Source organism: Rhineura floridana, chromosome 2 (genome assembly GCF_030035675.1).
Source record: "Rhineura floridana isolate rRhiFlo1 chromosome 2, rRhiFlo1.hap2, whole genome shotgun sequence".
Lineage (NCBI taxonomy): Eukaryota > Metazoa > Chordata > Lepidosauria > Squamata > Rhineuridae > Rhineura > Rhineura floridana.
The window spans coordinates 106434664-106457517 of record NC_084481.1 but is presented as its reverse complement, the minus strand read 5'-3'; the positions used below and the strand labels follow the sequence as shown (position 1 = coordinate 106457517).

Below are 22854 nucleotides of genomic sequence, written 5' to 3'. Positions count from 1 at the left end.
TGATCTAAGGTTTGTACATCAGAGAGAGATTCACAATTTCTTCTGTTTGAAAATCTTCTAAAAGAAGAAATGCTAAGGTTTCCCCTGAAGTTATGCTCTCTCAGCTTTGCCTTCATCTCAGATATGTCAGGAAAGCTGGTTATGGTATCTTAGTGGGGATGCAAAGGCACTCTGCACATACCCAAAGCAATGTTCATCTTTGTTATTACTTTATAAGTTCTGAGGCTGAGCCTGGATATTAAAAACTCATGACTCTTTCTAAATGATACCCTCTTGTCTGGTTTTCAAGCTTCCTTTGAATATTTTGGCTATCCTGTAGCCCATTCAGATATTTCAAGGGTGTATGTGAAATGGCTCATCCTGTTCTATTCAGCATCACCCATTCCCATTGGTCCAAGCCATATGCAAGTGATGTCTAAGGCGGAAACAATCCAATATATATTGCCAAACCCAGGCAAGCTTCTTATCGCATTCAGGGACTGGTAACAGTAAATAAGTCATAAATAAGTGAATCAATAATCTTGGATGCAAAGGTTAAACTACTGTGTCAGGCAAGTGTCATTTGCAACATTATTTCCTCATGGAGCAGTGAAAAGAAGATACATTTGTGACAATAAATGAAGAAATGTGGATGGTCTGCTTTCCCTAATTTTTGGATTTGTTCTCCATCTGTCTGATGGCTCATTTCAGTCGAACCTGTACCTGTGTGCTTTCCCTCTTGCTATTGGTAATTCAAGTTCAGACACAGAGTGAAGGTCAGTATGTTCTCTGGGTAGGGGCAAAAGGTTTGATACGGGTTTCATTTTTTTCAAAAAAAGGGAAAAAAATAAGAAGGTAAGCCAACAGAAAAACAAATGCCACAGATGAAGCACAATCCTGTACTTGTTTCATCGGAAGTAAGTTGTGTTTACTTTCAGGTAAATGTGTGTTAGATTGCAGCCTGAATGCCTTGTGTATTTAAATGATAGTTTGTGGTTTAGTTTCGTTTTTGTCAGGAGCAGAATCTATATAATCTTTCTAATATTGTGATGAAATAAGTGTTTTATAGGTGATCTTTGAGTGGCCAAATTAAAACTGTGACAGTTTTGAAAGAAACTGGGTGTGTCTTATAATTAATTCATAATGTAACTTATTTAAATTATTAATTTAGAATTAATTATATGGAAAAATAGAGGTTATGTGTGGATGAGGTTAATTAGTCCACTTTTTGACTATGATCTGGAGTACACTTAAAAATTAGAAATAAACTAAAGGAATTAATTATACAGGAAGGAATCTTTTTACAACACACTCAGAATAAGGAATTCCTACATTTGTTATGATCTTGGATTTGTCCCAGGTTATACGGTTATAAGATGTTGGCAATAGTGTTACTATTTTGTAACACTGAGAAGGCTATAGATTGACATGTATATACCTAGATACTGACTTGGATAAAAAGATTATTAGACAGATTGTCTCACACCTACCTATTGCCATGTTACATGAAATTTCCTATAAAGTATGGACCAGAGTACACAAAATATTAGTTGATTCATGGTGACAGATTTTATGGCTTCTATTCAGTAAGTTTGTGCTTTGGGAGACACAAAGTATTTTCTCTCGTTTCACTAGACTGTTCTGTACAGAATGTGAATCCTAGTGTGCTGGAGAACAACCCTCCTGGGTTTGTTGTTACTAACATTACAACAGCTGCTGGTGTCACAGTAACAATTGTACCCTCAACAGAAATGGATTCTGACTGGTTTGCGATTAAGGACTCACAACTTATCCTGACAGGTCAAGTGGATTATGAGGTAACTGATATGAAAGGATACATAAGTATGACTGGGGATTAATGGCATAATGATATCCAGTCAGGCCCCTATATAGAAACATTATGATATGAGGGCCTAAGGGTACAAAGAGCAGGTGAAGAGGTGGGAGTGATTCAATGCAGTACAGTCAGAACCTAAATACAGACGGTCAAATACGATAAAGCTATTTAATAGTAATAATTATTAATTTAAATATTGAAAACAAGTGCCTTGTACTTGTCAGTTTTTCCAGTGCTTTTGCACTCTTTTGGCCAGAAGACTGGAAGGCAATGAGCTTGGCAGAGCTGGCCCACGGTATTTTGCTGCCTGAGGCAACAGACAAGATGGCGCCCCCTTCCTATTCCACAAAGTGCCCCTCAAAGTGATGGATAGGCAAACAAGCTTTGTATTGCTGAACAACATATGCAATGTGGTAGATTAAAGCCAATCTGCATGTCATTATTACATGCAGATAATGCTTCTTCATTTGAAGGTTATAGGCATTGTCATATGTGTGGCTTAAACTGGACACAGATGCAACTTGCTAAGGATGGATATTCATGAACAGGTAACCACTACTGAGAAGGCCTTGTCATAGGTCAACTGCTTAGTGCCAACCACGCAGATTCCAGCAACAGCAGCATCAACAGCTTATATGTAAGCTTGTATGTAAGAAACATATTTGTGCCACAAAAGCATGTCTTAAATGAAATCATTTGTTTTTAATACAGAATACATCGGTGCTACTTGTAGAACTACAGTGCTTGAGAGGAGATATAGATGTGAGTAACATTTAAAATGCTACTTCCTATTGTTAGATATTGCAGAAGTATAATGAGAGACACATCTTCGCAAGGTCATTGGATGAGTGGTCCCCTAGATCTAGGGGTTTTTTTCCCCTGAGAGCCACATTCCCTTGGGAACTAATCTGTCAGAGCTACATGTCAACTGTGGTGGGGCTGAAGCTCATGGTAGGCAGGGCAAGAACCAAAAAGGGGAAGTGGCACCTCTCACTCACACACGCATGCATGCGCACACAGATACACACATGGTTTTTCTCTTTCTGACACCCCCTTCTCATTCTCTCTCTTCATCCCTTCTCAGTGGGCTGCCAGGGAAGGGGCAGATTGTTTTTGCTAGAGGTCTGAACTGATTGCTTGCAGAAATTTTAACGAAGGGCTATATGCAGCCCTCAAGCCACAAGTTGCCCATCCCTGCTCTAGATCAATGGTGTTCTGCTGGAACCCTATGCCAGGTCAAGACCACTGTGGATATCCCATCTACTCTTGATAAATCCTCTTGTGCTTGTACTCTGGGCATTGGGGTGGGTAGGAATGTGTTGCTCATTATGGTATAAAATAGGTACCCAAAGGTGCCCACAAATTCTACATATGTCTGCTGCAGCAGAACCTGCTTTGGTTTTTATATGTTCCATCTTGATGCATTACAGAAACCTGTAAAATGGCTCTTTTGGGAAGGGGATGTCACAAAATTAAGATATACCAAAGACAACAAGAAGTCTGCCTCCAGATTTCTGAAAAATTATAGTCAGTTCACATTGACCTAATTCCTAACACCCAACACAGGATGCTTATGCCAAGTCTGACCATCAGTCCATCTACCTCAGAATGGCCTACACGAGGTGTGGGGAACCTTTGGCCCTCCAAATGTTGCTGAATTACAACTTCCATCATCCCTGGCCTCTGGCCATGCTTCCTGGGGCTGATGGGAACTGTAGTTCAGTAACATCTGGAAGGTCAAAGTTCTCCACATCTAGCCTACACAGACTAGTAGTGGCTCTTCAGAGTTTCAGGAGGAAGTCTTTTCTAATCCGACCTGGAGTTGTCAGTAACTGAACTATTACCACTGAACTATAACCCTTTCCCCCTATATCTCCCATCTTAGATCTCACCTGCTTGAGAAAATGGAATTGGGTTACAAGCAGATGTGCCAAAAAAATCAAGGAAAGGTTGAAAAATAATGCATTTACAAGTGCAAGCCTCCTTCACTAACACCTCTTTTAGTCTCTGTACAAAATGCTGATATGCGGGATGAGAATTCATGTGATAGCAGCAACTGGCTATCAATGCAGAGAAGTTGTTATGAGGTATCAAATATTGGGAATTTTTAATCTTTGATTCATCTCAGTGAACCAGAGTTTGAAAAGGCCTGCAACAGCAAAGATTCCTGGGAAACAGCCCCTCTGTGACCTCTGAGTACATATCTTGCAATGCCTGAAGGTATAGACTTCCTGACTCATGGAAATTTGGGATTTGTCACCCAGTAAGAATAGGTGCTCCTTTCAAACAAAGGAAATGTTTATGATAATCTAGGCCATCACGAGGAAACAGAATAGCTCCTTTCAAACTAGGAGGTGTTGTGCATTTCTAAGCCTCTGGAGAAGACAGGATAAACTCCTGTCAAACAAAGAAACTGTTTTACACAAGGATTATGATAATCTTAACCTTGAGGAATCATCAGGAATCTACAGCAGGAGATCACACCTATCATCCGGGAACTTATCAGGAAATGAGTGGGTTCCCACCTTCCTGATCACATTTACATTGGGTTTACTTTGGGGTCAGTTTTAGTTAGGAAAAGGTATAAAACATGAGGAGTGAGAAGGGGAGTTCAGTTCCTCTTCTGGGGGGCTGCGACAACTGCTTTTCTTATCAACGCACGCTAGCATCTTTGGGACAATTTCAGAGCTATGGATTTGGGTGAGAACTTTCAGATCTGGCGCTGGTTACAAAGGGTGGAGCTTTTGCTCATTGGGCTAGATACGAAAGTCTCTCTCTCTCAGTTTTAGGCTTGCAGCAACTCTCCAGGAAAGGTATATGCAACTATCTGGGCCTTTTTCTTTCCTTTTTTCTTTCTTTCTGTGTGGATGAGCTCAATGTGAAAGTGTTTATAGGGCTAGTCTCTTTGCTTTAGTCTATCCAGTGTTGCTGAATGAATGAATGAATAATAGTTAGCAAACTACTCATTGTTAACTGCAATTGTAAACTGCAATATTTTTCCTTGTTCCTTCTCTTAATAAAACCACTCTTTATTTTACTTGCAGTGTATGTGTTATTGAGTTAAGGGTAAAATTATACATGTTCTGGGGGTGACGTGCGGGTAACTCCAGCAAAAGATCCTGCTGCTCTCTTTTGGGGAATTTGGATTTCTAGTGAGCTCTGCTCATGAGGTAGTTCAAGGTTCCTTTGTAACAAGTGGCCATGGAGAAGAGTGAGGAGGGAAGCAGGGTGTCATCCAATGGTCTTCCCCATTTCCTATATTTTTGTTATAGTGCTCGAGTTTGATCTGACAGAAATTTGTAGATGGAATGCTGGCTAAGTGGTACCCTGTTTAAAGGCAGTGCAAATATTTAGGCTGCAATCCTATATACACTTGCCAGGGAATAGCTCCCATTGAACTCAATGGGGTTTGCTTCTGTAGACATGTATAGGATTGAACTTCTCAGATTACTGCCTTTTGTGATCTCAGTTCATATCTGAAGCCAGGAAGGACTCTCCTTGTTTAAATACCGTATTTCTAACATAACCAGCTTCATACAATTCTATAGGGGCCTTGATTTTCAACCTTTTAACAGCCAACAAACTGCTAACTTTATTATGCTTCACTCACCACCAGGTAAATCATATTATTGTTGTAGTGACAATTATCAATGTGAATGACAACCCTCCCGTGTTTAAAGAAAGCAGCATCACCGTCAACGTTACAGAGGTAAAAAAATACTAATCATATGTCTCTGCAACAAATAACAACAGGTCATAATTCTGATGGGACCATAATCCTGAGATGAAGAAAATCTTGTATGAACAATAAAAGATCCACATTGAATACTTTAATGTAAAGGTAACACAACAAAGAAACCACACTTAACCATAACTGGTTGTTGTTGTTTTCAAGTTAACTCAACTTCAAAATAACAATAACACATACAAAGAGAGTGAAGAGAGAAGCACAGGATATATTTTAGGACCACCCTATTTTTTTAATTGTAATTTGTTTTAAATTGTTTTTCATGCTGCATTTTAAATTGTTGTAACCTGCTCGAAGACCTTAGGGTGAAGGGTGGGTAATAAATTAAAATCATAATCATAATCTCAGGTCTTCTTCAGTGACTAGTCACAGTACACAACAGATTTTTCAACCTCAGATTAAGAAGTTCATTCAGAACCCTGGGGAAGCTGTCTATTTAAATATTGGGGGCAATGTTCAAGCAAACTATTTTAAATATATTTATTTATTTTCATATCCCTGTTTATTTTTATTAAGCAATATTTCTAAAGTGATAACTTCCTAATCCCCTTCTAATGTAGTAAAGAACTCATATTTTGTCATTTATAATACCACCTATTCCCTTTGCCAGCAAAATCATGTATCTGTAATACATGAGATTTCATTCCTTTATTTAATATAAAATAAAGAAAACTCTTCCTGTAGCAATTTAAATAAGAAAAGACTAAATATACGATGAAATGAAGGTCTTCTCTCTACAATAAAACTATTAACAGTGAAATGCAAATTGCTCCAGTGCTAAAAGGAACAATAGCTCTCTTACACTCTAGATAAGATGCTCATCATTATCCCACATATAGAATCTGCTCGCAATTGGGGCGGAATCCTCCTGATAGATTCACCAGGTTGAGGGGATTCAGGATGCAGCATAGGTGCAGATGAGGAGGAAGGTTATTGGCGCTGTACTTGGGGGCAGCCGCAGCGCAGCCGGGGAACTCCACTGCTACCTAGGAGCAGCAGGGGCCCAGCTGGTGCAGCTGAGGCTGGCAGCTGAGGCTGGTGCAGGTGGAGTCAGCGGAAGGGCCGAGAAAGTGGCGTTTGGGGGTGTGTGTGTCAGGGGCAGAACCAATCGGCTCAGTCCTATGGCCATCAGTCCTGGCAGCTGATACACTGGGAAAGGGGGTGGTAGAAGGAACATGACTTTCTTTTCCTTCCACTGAGCCCTGCCAGCACAGCCAGCATCCACTCCTCCCAGCGGCACTTGAATGGAGTTAGGATGTGGAGGCCGCTTCTGGCAGTTCTGCTTCCACTGGCACCGTTTTTGCCAGCCTCCGTCAAGTTGGAATGCCCCCTTCATTTTTAACATGTTGTAGCCAAACATATTTACTGTAGTTGTAAAACACAACTCAGACTCCTCCCCTACATATGATAACTTGCTGCATCCAAAATGTTTCCATTCCACAGTGACTTATAATATTGTTGCACACCACCCAATCTCTGAGAGGTGCGAGACTTCCAAGGACTTCTGTGCTGACCCAGGGTTTGGTTTCCTTGGAAAGAAGGTCAGCAGAGACTATAGTGTCTTTTTGAGATATGGTTTATTTCCACATATTTACAACCTGAGCATAAGATGGAGGGGTTTACAGCATTAACAATCCAATAGATCTTGCTTTTCCATCAGACTTGTAAGGAGGCACCCCAAAGCCATGGTGCAGACAAGCATGCCTCTGGGTGTCTACGTAGTTCCCAGCTTCTCCAGACTAGACTAAAAGCACAAGCCTCTCTTTGGTTCCAGGATGGGGGAAGGGAAGGGCCTCTCTCCTGAAAAGAGTTCCAATAACAATAGGATCTCTCCAGCCCAAAATTTATTCACCTGTTAATAGGTATTTGACAAACCCATTCGCTCACTTGGCCACTCTGCTAGATTAACAAAAGAACTAGTCTGACCAGTGGAGCAGGTTTCTCTGCTCCAGAGCCTACTTCCAGGTACAGGGTTCCAAATCAGAAGCTGGAAGGGCACTCATAGAAGTCATCTATCTCAACCTCCCAATCCCATAATAGTATATAACAAACCATTATGGTGTATTGGTTAAAGTTTAGGACTGAGGAGACCTGAGTTCAGATCCCATCCAACCATGAAGTTCACTGGGTTACCTTAAGCCAATCACTACCTTTCTGTCTAGCCTGCTTCACAGGGTTGTGTTGACAAGAAAATGTAGGTCGGGAGGAGAGAACTATATGCTACCCTGAGGACTCTGGAGATGTGACAGAATATAAATATAGTAGAAAATGTAATAGCATGTGTCTATATGTGAAAGGAATTAGTATAGTGTCAAACTAGATGTGATATAATTGTGTGAACACAATCAACACACACATTTTGTGTTATGTAAATATTAATAGCAGCCTGCACAGCTTCCATTGGTGGGAATGGAGGCTTTGTTAAAATGCAAATAGCAGCTTTGGAGAGGAAAATAGAGAAAGTGGGAAAGTTAAACTTTCTCCCTCACTGCACCATGGTCCCAAGACTGCTCAGGCTTCGCCTTGGCTACTTTCTATATAAGAAAAACATGCCCCACAATTGTGGTCATGTTCACTTTGCCCCTGAAATCTTCAAGGAATTCACTCTCTTTTTTATAAATTGCATTTGAAAGTTGTGACCTACTTTGGTTCTTTCAGGAAAATGGGATGTATGATACATATATATATATATAATGCTACAAAATTACGTGTGACACAAAAATAGCTAAAAATGATGCTCCTTTTTTGTTTTGCAGGATACGAAAGTGAACATAACTATTGTGCCCCAGGCTAATGTAACAGCTGTGGATTATGACAACGATGTAATTTTTTACAGCCTTACAGGAAATCCACCAGTTAGTATATAGTTCACTTGAGCGCTTGGGATAGGGAAATTTAAATCCAAATCAATTAAATAAAATGTAAGGAGGCTGTATGATATGAGTTGGAAACTTCTTCCAGAGCTGCCCAGAACAGGGCACCATGTTGGCAGTTTCCTCTCTGCTGATTGCCTGTTTGGGATGGGGAGGAAGGGAAGCCAACAGTAGAATCTGGGCAACCCTCTCCAACCTTTCTCATACCAGACCAGTGATCGGAGATGATAGTGCCAAAAACATATGGGGGGAGATGTTTTAACACAGGGAGGTAGATTTGGATCAATCATGAGCTAAAACAGTATAAGAAATTCAGCAAATAAACTTCATTGGGAAACAGTAAAATCTCTTTCCCTGGAGATGAAAGACAGTGGGCAGTCACCTGTTGGAGATGTTTGAGGTGTAGAATAGCCAGTGGTGCAGTTTGATAATTTTAGACTCTGCACTTAATGGCCTTACGGGAGTGGGGCTCTTTGCATTGGTAATGTCTATTTGCAATGGAAACTGGTGGCGCTGATGTCAGTGAGGCAGTGAATCTGCTCCACGTTTTAGTCTGAATTCTCTAGGCACTGTCCAAGGTTCTGAAAGCTTGTTCTGCGGGCATATGCTTCAGGAAAACCATGGCTACAGGGGCCTGTGCTTTGCAGTAGCCTTCTTTTGACCGGTAGATTGTGTAGGCCTTCAGAATTTGGTAGAGGTTCTGCTGCCCTGCCCGTGACCTCTGTGAGTCACTAAGAGATCAAGCAACAGGAGCAGGGTTGCACTCCCCCTGTCCTTCTCTCTGTAAAGGCTATCCATCAGAGCAACCAAGGCTGATTCAGTCCCAAACCCAGACTGGAATGGATCCAGATAATCAGTCTCATCCATTCTACTGAATGGATCCCTTGACTTCTGCCCCAAAGCCCTGCACTGATTGCATGACTAAGAATGGCCTGTGCTTCAGTTCTTCCCAACTGTACCATTCAGCTCATCATTAATACATATTGTTGTTATTAGTGATGCCCCCACTCCATCTGCATCAATGAAAAAAACCCTGTCACTTAAAAAAATGAAAAGAGTTGAAATTTAAACTATTTTATCTGCAAGAAACCAGAGACCACAGCCTCTCTGTAACCCAGCTGGCCTTACAACAGTAAACAATGTGCTTAACACAGCTGTAATTTTTATGTCATTACACTCCATATATGTGATGAAGATTGTGTCACTGTCTCTTTCTTGTTGGCTTCTAGGAAGGAATGTACTATTTTGACATACAAGGAGTTAATAACCCGGAAATTTACTTGCGGAATGTCCTGGATTATGAAAAAATTAACTTCATGCAGTTTGTTTTATATGCCATGGTGAGTTTTATCATGAGCAAAATCTATTTATTTACAACTGCCTGACTGCATGTATGTTTCATCATTGACCAGAATAATCCCCTTATGTTTTGAGGGTTGACACTGGCAGTCTTGACAACTGCCAGATCCCCTCATCCCAGAGCTCTGATACACACAGAGTTCCTTGACCTGCAGATACATTCATTAATTTCAATGCAGGGACACAAATGTTTAAATGAATGTGCTTGCGGAGCCTCCCTGTCCTTTAAAATGCATGTGGAAGATCATGCTAGCCTAAATCCCTACTTGTTTAGCCAGGCGTTTCTTGGCCAGAAATATTGATTGGCACATACAGCCAGCTCAGAGCTTGGAAGTAATTCATTACAAGTAATTAATTACTTGTAATTCATTACTTTTTTGAGGAACGAGTGGGTAATTCCTTTACATTTTGATTGTAATAGAACTAGGAGTGATTTTACTACTTTTGTGGAGTAATTATAAAGTTTCCAGGATTACTTTTGGGTATTACTTGTGGGGGGGAGCAAGGGAAGTCTTCTGCTCCTCTGATTTGTGGATGAAAATCATGTGCCTCAAACTGGGCTTCTGCACAGCATCACTCTTCCCTCGAGCTCTGTGGGTAGGTAGGAGGCGACGAGGGAGGAGGTGGAGAGTGAGAAGGCGTGGAATAGAGAAAACAATGGTTTAAAAAAATGGATGGTGGTGGTGAGGAATGGAGTGGAGGGAAAAAAGAGCCGGAGGGCAAGAACATGGATAAAGGAGCAGAAGGAGGCAGCAGCAGAATGGAGATAAAGAACTGTGGAGGTGAAAGATGACAATGTGTGTGTGCATGTGTGTGTGTGTGAATACTGTGTTTGCACTTGGCACACAAAGTGGCCTCCACTACCCTCTCTTGCTATTGTGCTGCATTTGCAGTATTTTAACTTTTTGTATCTCGGGAAAATAATTGCTTGGGTGAGTGTTCCTTAGTTGGTGGCAGGGCAGGGTCCGGGAGGTGGTTAAGTGAGAGAGATTATGCTTGCTGGCTGAGTGGAGGGGGTTGGACTTGGTTTGATGTGCAAAGATCTGAGTAGACGCCTCTGCCACCCTCCCCACCTCCCTTACCAGAGGAGAGACCGTCATTGCTATCATATGGATAAAAAGAATTATTGTACTACCTCTGTATGTGTGTGTTTATTTTTAATGTTGTTTTAGGCTACTTAGATGTGCAGCAGTCAAGGCCAGCACCTTGCAGGTGTTTTTTTTTAAAGTAACTGAAATGTAATTGTAGTGATTACCTTTGAGAAAAAGTAAAGTAGTCAGTTACTTTCAGAGCAATTGTAATTGTAACGGTTATTACTACTTTTTGGGCCATGTAATTGTAACTGTAATGTATTACTTTTTAAAAGCAATCTTCCAAGCTCTGAGCCAGCTACTATGGTTAGTGTACTATTGCAAATTTTATATTATCATGAATTGTGTATTTTTGTTTACATTGTTTCTAATTGTATGGTACTGGTTAGGCCACCTTGAATACTGCGTCCAGTTCTGGTCTCTGCACTTCAAGAAGGATGCAGACAAACTGGAACAGGTTCAGAGGAGGGCAACAAGGATGATCAGGGGAATGGAAGCAAAGCCCTGCGAGGAGAGACTGAAAGAACTGGGCATGTTTAGCCTGGAGAAGAGAAGACTGAGGGGAGATATGATAGCACTCTTCAATTACATGAAAGGTTGTCACATAGAGGAGGGCCGGGATCTCTTCTCGATTGTCCTAGAGTGCAGGACACGGAATAATGGGCTCAAGTTGCAGGAAGTCAGATTTCAACTGGACATCAGGAAAAATTTCCTAACTGTTAGAGCCATATGACAATGGAACCAATTACCTAGAGAGGTAGTGGGCTCTCCGACACTGGAGACCTTCAAGAGGCAGCTGGACAGCCATCTGTCAGGAATGCTTTGATTTGGATTCCTGCATTGAGCAGGGGGTTGGACTTGATGGCCTTATAGGCCCCTTCCAACTCTACTATTCTATGATTCTATGATATAGATGTTTTAGATAAATAAATAAATTCAGTTACACATTGGTGCAGGGCTATGAGTTTGCAACAGTGCATATGATCAGAGGTGTTCTATTTAAATTAATTAATTTATTTTAGCTGGTACAAATCAATGCAGCTACATCTCACAAAAGTCATCTGCTCTGTTGGATTTTACAAATATAGCACTAGAGATTGTTTTGGTGTTTGCAGTTATAATGGACAAGTTCCCTTTTCTCATTTTTCTTTTGTATAGGATGGGAATGTCAATGCAACAGGTACACACACAGCCAGTGTAACCATAATCATACATATCCTACAGACTGACAGGAGACCTCCCTGGTTTCAGCCATGCACTTTTGTTGGAGGCAGGATAGTGTGCATCACCTATGGCTACACCGGCAAGATCAACATCTCAGAGAATGTGGTATGCACAATGAATCCTTAGGCTGTACTCACTCCAGAGTGCCTTCCTTAATTTTGCTTTGCCCTTTCTGTCTCTTTATGCCTGCAGTCTATGATTCAAAGATCAGCACAGGAGTGCCAAGGACTTAACAGCACTTCAGACTACCATGTCAAACCAAGAGCGGAATTGGTGGCACCATCGAGAGTGCACCAGTGTTTCCCAAGAAAAGTAGCTAGGGCAGAAAAACTTGTATGCACCACGGACCCTTTCCATCTTTTTACAACCCAACCAAGGAGTCTTTTTTTGATGCTCAAGCTGTAGTTAAGTGGAGTGCTTTGGTTCTTTCCTCCACTTCTTTGTAACCCAAAGCAGCCTTTAGCAGGGGCTGTCTAAACAAAAAAGTAGCAGTCAGAGGCTGCTTTGCCCTTTTCCACTCCTGTCTTTCTTTATATAAAAAAATAAAAAGCTCAGAAACACCCTCCTCATGTTGCTTTTTCACCCCAATGGAAAAAGAAATGAGGTTTCCATATCTTCATCCAGTATCTTTCCCTCCCTCCACGCATGAAAAGACAATTTAGGGAGAGCAAAAAAAATGGCAGGAGAGGAAAGGGTAAAGCAGCCACTCAAACTTCCTAACCTGCTACCTTAAGGGAACTCCTGCAGGGAAATCATACTAGGCAGTTGCTGCCAAGTCTTCAGCTTCACTCCAGATCAGTAGCAGCAAGTTGGGGCTTGAAAGCAGGGACTGGAGCAAGCAGCAATGAGGAGAGTGCTTTTACACAAGTGAGGTTTAGGGGCAGATTGACACCATTAACTTTGTCTGTGGTAGATAACACCACGAGCAGCATCTTCATATAGGAAATGGCAGTAACAAAACAATACCTCCACATGTCATGAAATCAACTACTCATGCCAGTGCATTTGACTCTCATCTTCTTGTCTTCTTTATTTATTATTTATTTTATTTATTACATTTATATACCGCCCCATAGCTGAAGCTCTCTTTAGCCCACAGTGGCTGCTCTCTGCTCAGGGACTTCTTGTTCACTCGGAGACTAATAATCTACAACAGGTATGAGGAACCTTTGGCCCTCTAAATCTTGCTTAACTACAACTCCCACCATCCCTGGTCATTGGCCATGCTTGCTAGGACTGATGGGAGTTGTAGTTCAGCAACACCTGGGAATCCAAAGGTTCCCCACTCCTGATCTACAGTTTAGCATGTAAGCATGCAAGTTGCATTGAGAGGCTGGAGGTGGTATGCAAAATGGCAGGCTTTGTCCATAGCACAACCAAAACTGCTTTGGTTTGGAAACATTTGAAAATGATTTACCTTGTAATTGCAGACTGAGCCCTTGGTCTTGGAGCCAGGACCCCTCTATGCTATTGATGGGGACAGAGATTTGGATGAAAAAATAGTGTATGAAATCGCTGCTGGTGAGTAGATGGCACCTACCCTAAACAAAAATCATTTGGGCTACCAACATTTCCAAGCTTAGTTACTAGTGTAATTGAGGCTTAGTGAAGAAATGCCTGAATAGCCTTACAATATTTCTGTGTGTTCTAAATAAGCTGCACTATTATAGTGTAATGTTATTAGGAAGTTTCCTGCATACAAGACAGGTAAGGCTGGCAAAAAGTATTCAGTCCCTAAAGGCTTTGCACCTAAAAGAATGATTTACAGGCATACCCCGCTTAAAGTCGCTTCACTTAACGTCACCTCGCTATAACATACATGCTCCATACGCCACCATACCCTGCTTAACGTATGCACTTCGCAATTACGGACACTTAATGGCATGACGCTGCTGCCATCTAGTGGCGACTGCAGTGCAGTACATGCACAGATAATTGCTTCACTTTAAGTACATTTTCACTTTACATGCACGCTCCGGTCCCATTGCATATGTTAAAGCAGGGTATGCCTGTATTTAATTCTGTTTTGACATCTTTTAAATCATGCTAATTTCAGTCTATATTAGCCATGAACTAAAGCCTAGCATGTAAGCAAGTTATAATTATAACATAAGATCTCAGAGAGATGAGCCAAGATCTGTAGCTTTTGGGGACACTAGGATTAAACTATATATGACTAGGCCAGTAGCGTAGTGACAAGTTCAAAAGTGCAAGGTCCCTTCATGACAGTCATGCTACGTCCTCTCATAACCACATCCCGTCATTCACTTGCTTGCTTTCCGTCGTCATCTCCACACACCTCAGTGCTTCCCACGTGCACCTTCTCCCAGAACAACAATGTCCATAGGAGCCAATCAGCATGCAAGAGGACTGTGTTAGCTACATAAAAAGGTCTTCTCAGTGGCTGCTCATCTCCTTTCACTCTGATTAGCTCCAATCAGCAGGAAAGGACAAGGAACCATGTAAGAAGGTTCTTCTCAGTGTCTATCACACTCCCCTTTTATGCTGATTGGCTCATAGGAAGCTGGAGTCATAGGGACCCTGCTCCTAAAAATGTATGGGGTCTAAGACCCCTCAAGACCCTGGACCACTACACCCCAGGATCAGGCCAATCCTAGAGGAAATAGTAGCCCAGACAAAGTGTACTCAGCACCCCCTGTCCACTTGCTCAACTTTGAATTCCTTATTTTTACATTGGATTTGTTGCCCATTTCACAAATGTGGATACATTTCACGGTCAAATTCAGTCCCTTGAACCCACATGCACCCCATTTAATCCTTTAAATGAGATCCCCATTCCACTTTATATGCGATTGGGCAAAGCCACCTTGAAAGAGACAGATCTGCTGCCACCATGTGGAGTTTGGGCATTATCCTGTGTGACTAGAAATACAGCTTGATTCTGCAAAAAAAATATTAGTAGTAGTAGTAGTAGTAGTAGTAGTAGTAGTAGTGGTGGTAGTGGTAGTAGTAGTAGTAGTAGTGGTGGTAGTGGTAGTAGTAGTAGTAGTAGTAGTAGTATTTAAATGCCTGGCTGTCATTGATGGTGCACCCTCCCCCAAGTTCAGTATGGTCAAAGAAGACACTCCCATAGCTCTCTAAAGAAACTATAATTTGTTCCTCCCTATTCTTTTCACTTAGAACTTCTCTTTAAAACAGAGTTGGAGAGCCTCAAGCTTGGAGACCAAATTCGGCTCTCCAGGCCTCTCTAACCAGCTCTTGGAACTCTACAGTTCCATGCCCCCTCCCTAGGCCACACCTCTCACCCGCTCTGCTCCACACCCTCCTCAAGTACCTGTCTTGGGCTGTGATAATGCCTCTTGCTTTCCTGGACAGAAAGAGGTGTGCATGGACACATGCATTGAAACCGCTGACTGACTGTAGCCTCCTGTACAAAGGAAGAAAAACATCTGTTGCTTTGCCCACTTTTGCTTCTGACTCCATCCACCCCCTCTGGCATGTGACCCCTAGGAGTTGTCCATGAAGGAATGTGGCCCTTGGGCTGAATAAGTTTCCCCACCACTGGTTTAAAATGACAGGCATACCTTCTACAGTACACAACATGAGAAACTCCCCGTCCCTCTAATCCACAGTTCCATTTCCATTTCCCTAGATCCAACTCCAGCTCCCAATCTCTCTGAACAGACATATAGATCTTTTGGTTTGATGTCTGAAGTTTAACTCTCTGTTAATCCTCATGGGCTAATTCCTTGATGACAATTCTTCCTGAGTTTTTCTTTTTTGGATCCACTTTGAGGCTAAAATGAGCTATGCATGACACTGGGCTTCATATGTCCACAAAGACATGTCTTATGTCCACTGCATGACATGGCAAAGCACCTGCCATTCTTCCTTGTGGTTATCAGAAGTTCCAATTAGATTTCCCCCCCTTGTTTTCATTAGGAAATGATGACGACACATTTTCAATAACCACGGATACTGGGAACATAACAATGAACAACAGTGTCAACGCTCTGAAGACATTCATGTTGTATGTTGTGGTAAGTCTCTTGATAGTTTAGTACCCTGTTGGTCAATGCCATTATGGAATGTGTGTTTACCAAGGAGAAAAGAGCTATGCCAGCCTCCCCCAACCTGGTGTCCTTCAGATGTTTTGGGCTACAACTCTCATCGACCCCAGTTAGCATATCTGTGCTGGCTAGGGCTGATGGGAGTTGTAGTTCAAAGCATCTGAAGAGCACCAGGTTGGGGAAGGCTGAGCTAAGCAGTGAGAAATGACTCTTAGCTGTTTGTTAGATCAGGGTTGGGGAACCTGTCACCCTCCAAATGTTGTTCAACTCCATCAGTGAGTATGGCCAATGGTTAGGGATGATGAGAGTTGTAGTCCAACAACATCTGGAGGGCCACTGGTTCCCCATCCCAACACCGAATTCTAAACTTCAAGGGTGGGGAGACCTCTGGACTGCCAGCCATTTCCCCAAAATCACATCCACCTGCCCCACACCTGACATAATATATAACGTCAAGTATGGCACAGATGGAGATGTGGCTGCTGCCCACTACAGAAAGAAGGTTTGAAGTTCCCACACAGCAGCTGAATCGTGGCGAGTTCAATCCCGCCGGGTTTGAGTTTGCAAGGCAACTCCCTGCAGGAAGCTGCCTTGTGCACCCAACTCCTGCAAAAAGCAAGACTGAACTCCCCATGCATCAAGGGATGAGTGGAGAATTCAATCCTGTTTGGGGATATAAAATGGAGTAGAATTGTGTCCAAATGTAGATGAAAACATGCTCCTTGATCTCAGGAACCATCACACAAAATTTGATTACGATACATGTCCAAAATCACAAACAAACAACTTTCTAAAATATATGGTAGAAGCTCAAGTGCTTGGCTAAAATGTTGCTCACCTCAGTCCTTCAGGTTAAAAAAATTAGGTTAAAAAACTGAATGTCTGCAACGGGGAGTAAAAATGTCAAGAGGGTCATTCCTCTCCTTAGCTCAAGACTCTGCTAAAGAGTGAAGCATTCCACAAGGTGACAGTGTAAACGCCAGTGGCAAGGACTGGAAGGAAACCCTATAGTCCTTAAGCACCTATTCCAAAGAACTTCTGTGCTTATCTTCCATTAAGTTCTTTAAGGAAAATGACTGTAATTATGCATCTTGCTCTCTCTCCAGGCTTCCCAAGCTAACAATCCATTTAGATATTCTCAAACAACAGTGGAAATCAAGGTTGTGCGTAGAAATGATCACAAGCCCTACTTTGAGAAAGCCCTTTACATGGGGACAGTGTCTGCGGACCTGCCTGTTTCCAGCCTGGTCATGGAGTCTGGGACACCTTCAGTACCTCTGAGGATCTTTGCAGCTGATGGTGACTTCCCTGATGTAAGGGATTTTAGATGCCTTTGAAGGTCATAGGAGTGGAGATGTTAAGATATTAATAATAATGTCAGATTAAGGATCCGATTCGCTGTGGTATTTTGTGGCAATTGTGGTCCCTCAGACCATAATAATAATAAATAATAATAAATTTAATTTATGTGTCGCCTATCTGGCCAATGGCCACTCTAGGCGACGTACATATAAGCAATTAAAATACAATACAATAAATACGATAATACAATATAAATACCATGATACAATATAAAACAATACAGCAGCAATAACAATCTTAATGCAGGGTAAGAAGCCATTCAGTCATAAAAGTTAACCCTCCCTGGAAATCCCAAAGGCCTGTTGAAAGAGCCAGGTCTTTAAGGCTTTACGGAATACATTTAGGGAAGAGGCGTGCCGTAGATCTTGTGGAAGGGAGTTCCAAAGGGTGGGGGCCGCCACTGAGAATGCCCTCTCTCTAGTTCCCGCCAATCTAGCTGTTTTTGTTGGCGGGATTGAGAAAAGGCCCTGTGTAGCTGATCTTGACCATTATATGTCCCCATCGGTAGCAGATCACCTTTTGTTTCTTTCATCCCACTCCATTATAGTTACAAAAAATTACATAATTGATTTTGTCTCCTGTAATGATGGTATAATGGTCTCTTACCTTATTTACAGTACTGCTGATGATTTCTCCATATGTTTCCTGATTGTTTTTATTTATAAGTTAACATGTGATTTAATTGCCTGTCAATTAGCCATCAGGGGTATTTTCTGTCTTGGACATAAATGGTGAAAGGACAAGACAGGTTGTCTTCTCCCTGTAGGTAAATGAGGCTTGAACAGAATTTTGTTTAACTATTTTGTTATGATATGATGCTGAAATGAATGCAATGATGAATAAATGATGAAAGGACAGGACAGGGTTCCCTTCCCCAGCAAGGAAAGCAGGTATTTCTTTTAAAAAAAGTAATGAACCAAAAAGTGATAATGCTTCCATCCCCTACTTTATACCTCACATAATTGCTCTCAGAGTTTTTTGCTTCAGGCAACAGACCTCTAAATAGCTTTGATGGTTAAGCAAATGTGTGAGCCACTTCATTGACTGGATTAGTGTTTTTGGAATAAAGCTATCATTATAAATGGCCTGAGCTCATTAAAGGTATATTTAATCAGTATTAATGAAAGCCACTAGCAACCGTAATAATGACATCTGATTCTCACACAGTGTGAATGATCAAATTACATTTGAATCCTCACCCGCCCCACAAAATAGTGGAATTCTTTTCCATCCATATGTAAGATAAGGTTAGTATGTGAGATTCTTGTGGGAGGAGGTTGGAATGATCCTTAGATCCCTTCTAGTGTTCTGATTTCATGTCTGTCCTTGTGCAAATCTTCAAACCCCGATCTCCATCTGACCTGGACACCCTGCCCCTTATCTGCCTCTATATTGTGAAAAGCCACCAGGATCAAGCAATCTTTTAAAGGCACAAGAAAAATCTTGGGGAAATTTTTTTTTCTGGAAAATGCCCTCAGTGTAAAGAAAGATTCCTTTGTTTGTTTGTATTTAAAATGTTTTGGTTGAATATTTCTTTATTTGAGTACATTTTATACCCTCCTTTCTTCTATCATGAAACTGAAGGCATCATGCACAGGGCTCCCAGGCAGCCTCACACCCAAGCACTGACCAGTTCCAGATCATAAGAACCTAAGAACATAAGAAGAGCGTGCTGGATCAGGCCAGTGGCCCATCTAGTCCAGCATCCTGTTCTCACAGTGGCCAACCAGGTGCCTGGGGGAAGCCCGCAAGGAGGACCTGAGTGCAAGAACACTCTCCCCTCCTGAGGCTTCCGGCAACTAGTTTTCAGAAGCTTGCTGCCTCTGACTAGGATGGCAGAGCACAGTCATCACAGCTAGTAGATCTGTTTAGCTTTTGCAAGATAATTGTATCATGTACCCTCAGACTATGCCCTGGGACTGTTTCCCATTTAAGCATTTGTCAAATAAAGAAAATTCCCTGAAATGGTATAATTCTGGACTTTCAAGATAAAGGGGAAAGTATGTGGTGGTACAGTGTATTTATTATTCTCATCCTGGATCGAAAGGGTTGCCAGAATGAGGACTGGAAAGAAGAGAAAAATTACATATACTGTTACCTGGTAATATTACTGAAGGAAATCATAGGGACAGGCTAAAATGTGTGGATATTTTGTTAAGCTAAAAGGAAATTCATTGAAAATGTTGATAATAATGGGGAAGTCAATACAAGCAATTAAGCCCACATCTAGGACATCGGCACTATGTGCATATTGCATAACCAGGGACAGAACGGGATGAAGAGCAGCGGAGTTTATCTACTGACGTCCATTCACTTGGCTGAAGCTTAATGTAGTTTTGTATTCTCCATTCACAGAAGGTCAATCCTGATATCATATACAAAATTGACAACAGCACGAATTTCATAATTACCAGAGATGGATTTCTCCTGACCACGGAAGTTCTGAGGGTGGCCACCACCATCACCCTTTTGGTAGGTCATCTTTTCCAAAATTTTGATTGATATGTTAGTTTTACTATAATCTGATGCTAGAAAAGGGCACCAGAGACCCATTTTCCTGGGCTGCTTCATTATCCTTTATCTCATTTGCATTCCAAGAGAATCCGGTCATGGATCATTTAAAGTAGACAAAAAACAAAGCAACTGTGGGGGAAAATGATATGGCAGTTATTAACATACTGATCAGGATCACTTTTAAAAAAAAATTATAGCATTGATAAGCTTTTACCATATTTGTTCCAAACACTCAGGAACTACAATAAAAGTAAGATGATATATCTTCTATAATTTAGTTAATTTATTTATTTATTAGATTTGTTAGATGCCCATCTGGCAGAGGTTAATCTGCCACTCTGGGCGATGTACAACAAGATACAATACAGTCCATGTAAAAACAATTCAAAAAGCAAACAGTATAAAATTTAAAAACTGAATAAACCCCCACGGAACTACCCTCTGCCACCCTAACCCCCTTCCCAAGCCTGGTTAAAGAGCCAGGTTTTCAAGGTCCGACAAAAGCATAACAAGGAAGGGGCTTGACGGAGGTCAGTTGGCAAAGAATTCCAAAGTGAGGGAGCCACTACTGAAAAAGCTCTGGACCATGTCCTCCCCAATCTCGCTGCTTTTGTTGGGGGAATAAGAAGCGAACCATTCAAGGACGATCTTGTAAGCCTGGTGTGAGTGGAGGCGACTCTTTAGGTAAAGTGGGCCAGCCTCGTGGAGCGCCTTGAAAGTTAAAGCCAGGATCTTAAATTTGGCCCTAGCAACCACCGGTAGCCAGTGCAGTCCCTTAAGTACTGGGGTAACATGATCACGGCGGCGGCAGCCCTTAATTAGGCGAGCCGCCGCATTCTGTACTAGCTGCAGCTTACGGACCATTCTCTAGGGAAGACCCACATATAATGCATTACAATAGTCCAGCCAGGACAGAACCAGAGCATGTACCACATTAGGGAGCAGGTGGCTCAGGAGGTAAGGGCGTGTCCTATGAATGAAGTGAAGTTGGTAAAGCGCCGCCCAACTAACAGCTGCTACCTGTGCCTCCATGGATAGCTGGGAGTCAAGAATGACCCCCAAACTCTGGACGTGGTCTCTTAGGGGCAGTTGTATCCCATTAAGCACCAAATCTGTAATCCCCAGCTTCTCTTTATCACCCATTAACAGAACCTCAGTTTTATCGGGATTCAGTCTAAGTTTACTCTTGCTCATCCAATCCACAGCATCCAGACAATTAGATAGCCTTTCTATCGCCACCGGTGGGGGGGACTTAAATGAGAGGAAAATCTGGGTATCATGTGTATTGATGGAATTGCAGTCCAAATCTCCTGATGATATCTCCCAGTGGCCTTACATAGACATTAAATAACGTAGGGGAGAGGATAGAGCCCTGTGGTACCCCACATGTAAGAGGCCAGGCTCCGAGACCTCCTCTCTCAGTCCACTCTCTGGTATCTCCCAGAGAGGAAGGAGCGGAACCACCATAAAACGGTGCCTCCAATCCCCAGAGTCTCAAGGCGATCTAACAAGATATTGTGGTCGACAATGTCAAACGCCGCCAAAAGGTCCAGGAGGAGGGTATGCTCCCCTCTATCTAGTGCCCTTGTCATGTCGTCCACCAGGGCTACCAGGGCTGTTTCTGTCCCATGTTTGGGTCGGAATCCCGATTGAAATGGGTCAAGGTAGTTCACTTCATCTAAGTACGCCTAAGTAACACCAACTTCTGCAAGCTTTTGAAGTACACAGGCATAAGGTAAGATTTCTGTGTAACTCAAAAGCTTGCACTTCTCTGTACTCAATTTGCAGTACTTTGCTGCCCTGGGCTCCTACTGGGAGGAAGGGCAGGATACAAATTTAATAAATAATAAATAATGTGGGTGTTGTTGTGAGGATATTTTAATGAAGACAATTTTTTTCAATAGAATGAACCAGAAGCCCTTTCCATTCCAATTGTATAAGTGTGAGAGGGAGTCATGATCATGCTGCCTGACTTCATATCCTCAGCAGATCAATCTACACACTGGATGTAGTGTTTGCATATGTAGACACCAGCTGCATGTTCTGCAGAACTGGACTGTACAGATTACATATGCATTGACTCCAGTGCACAAAGGCTTGAACTATTCAGAGTCCCTAACTAATTAGGTGTCTTCATAAATGGATTGAGAAAATAATCACATTTGTGTAAAGGGTTAACATCCACTTTCATGTCTACACAGGCTATTGCTAATGATACAGCTGCTCTGCAAGAAGCAAGCACACTGATAACTGTAGATGTCATACCTTCGGCAAGTATGTTGGGAATCCCCTTATGGCTCATATAAATGTAAATGTACTGCCTTCAAGTCGATTCCAACTTATGGTGACCCTATGAATAGGGTTTTCATGAGGCTGAGAGGCAGTGACTGGCCCAAGGTCACCCAGTGAGCTTCATGGCTATGTGGGGATTCAAACCCTGGTCTCCCACGTCGTAGTCCAACACCTTAATCATTACATATAGTGTAGATGAAACTGAGGGATCAGATCACAGAGACTGCTGAAGAACACTAAGGCTGCTTCCAGATTGTCTCTATTTGCATAATTAAAGTGGGTTTGGTGCTCTTGCACAACAAATGTACTTTTTTAAAAAAGGACAATTTGTTATAAGGGAAGTGATAGGAAACCTCACTGGAAAATGCAGGATAACAATTGCTTGATGTCAGTAGCAGACAGTGTGATAGGACAGCAGCACTCACCTGACCTCCAGTCAATTGTGTCACTGCTATTTAAAGAGAGATAGAGGGGGAGGGGTGTCAGGATCCCTCCTGCTGCCACCGCCTGTCAGGACCCTTCCTGTCTCCACCACCTGTCAGGT

The 22854-nt window shown here is 42.0% G+C and overlaps 1 protein-coding gene across 4 annotated transcripts in view; it reads left to right on the top strand.

Annotated features, from left to right (window-relative positions):
- Positions 1-593: 593 nt before the first annotated feature.
- CDHR5 (cadherin related family member 5) overlaps positions 594-22854 on the top strand; it is a 38994-nt gene continuing 16733 nt past the window's right edge. For all 4 annotated transcript variants that reach the window (XM_061613082.1, XM_061613081.1, XM_061613080.1 and 1 more), the window contains exons 1-12: positions 594-755; positions 1615-1796; positions 2528-2578; positions 5433-5525; positions 8321-8419; positions 9667-9777; positions 12046-12216; positions 13542-13632; positions 16015-16112; positions 17249-17455; positions 19860-19976; positions 22220-22292. In XM_061613082.1, the coding sequence (XP_061469066.1) occupies positions 677-755; positions 1615-1796; positions 2528-2578; positions 5433-5525; positions 8321-8419; positions 9667-9777; positions 12046-12216; positions 13542-13632; positions 16015-16112; positions 17249-17455; positions 19860-19976; positions 22220-22292 (1372 nt within the window). In that variant the 5' untranslated portion in view covers positions 594-676. The remainder of the gene's footprint in view (positions 756-1614; positions 1797-2527; positions 2579-5432; positions 5526-8320; positions 8420-9666; positions 9778-12045; positions 12217-13541; positions 13633-16014; positions 16113-17248; positions 17456-19859; positions 19977-22219; positions 22293-22854) is intronic.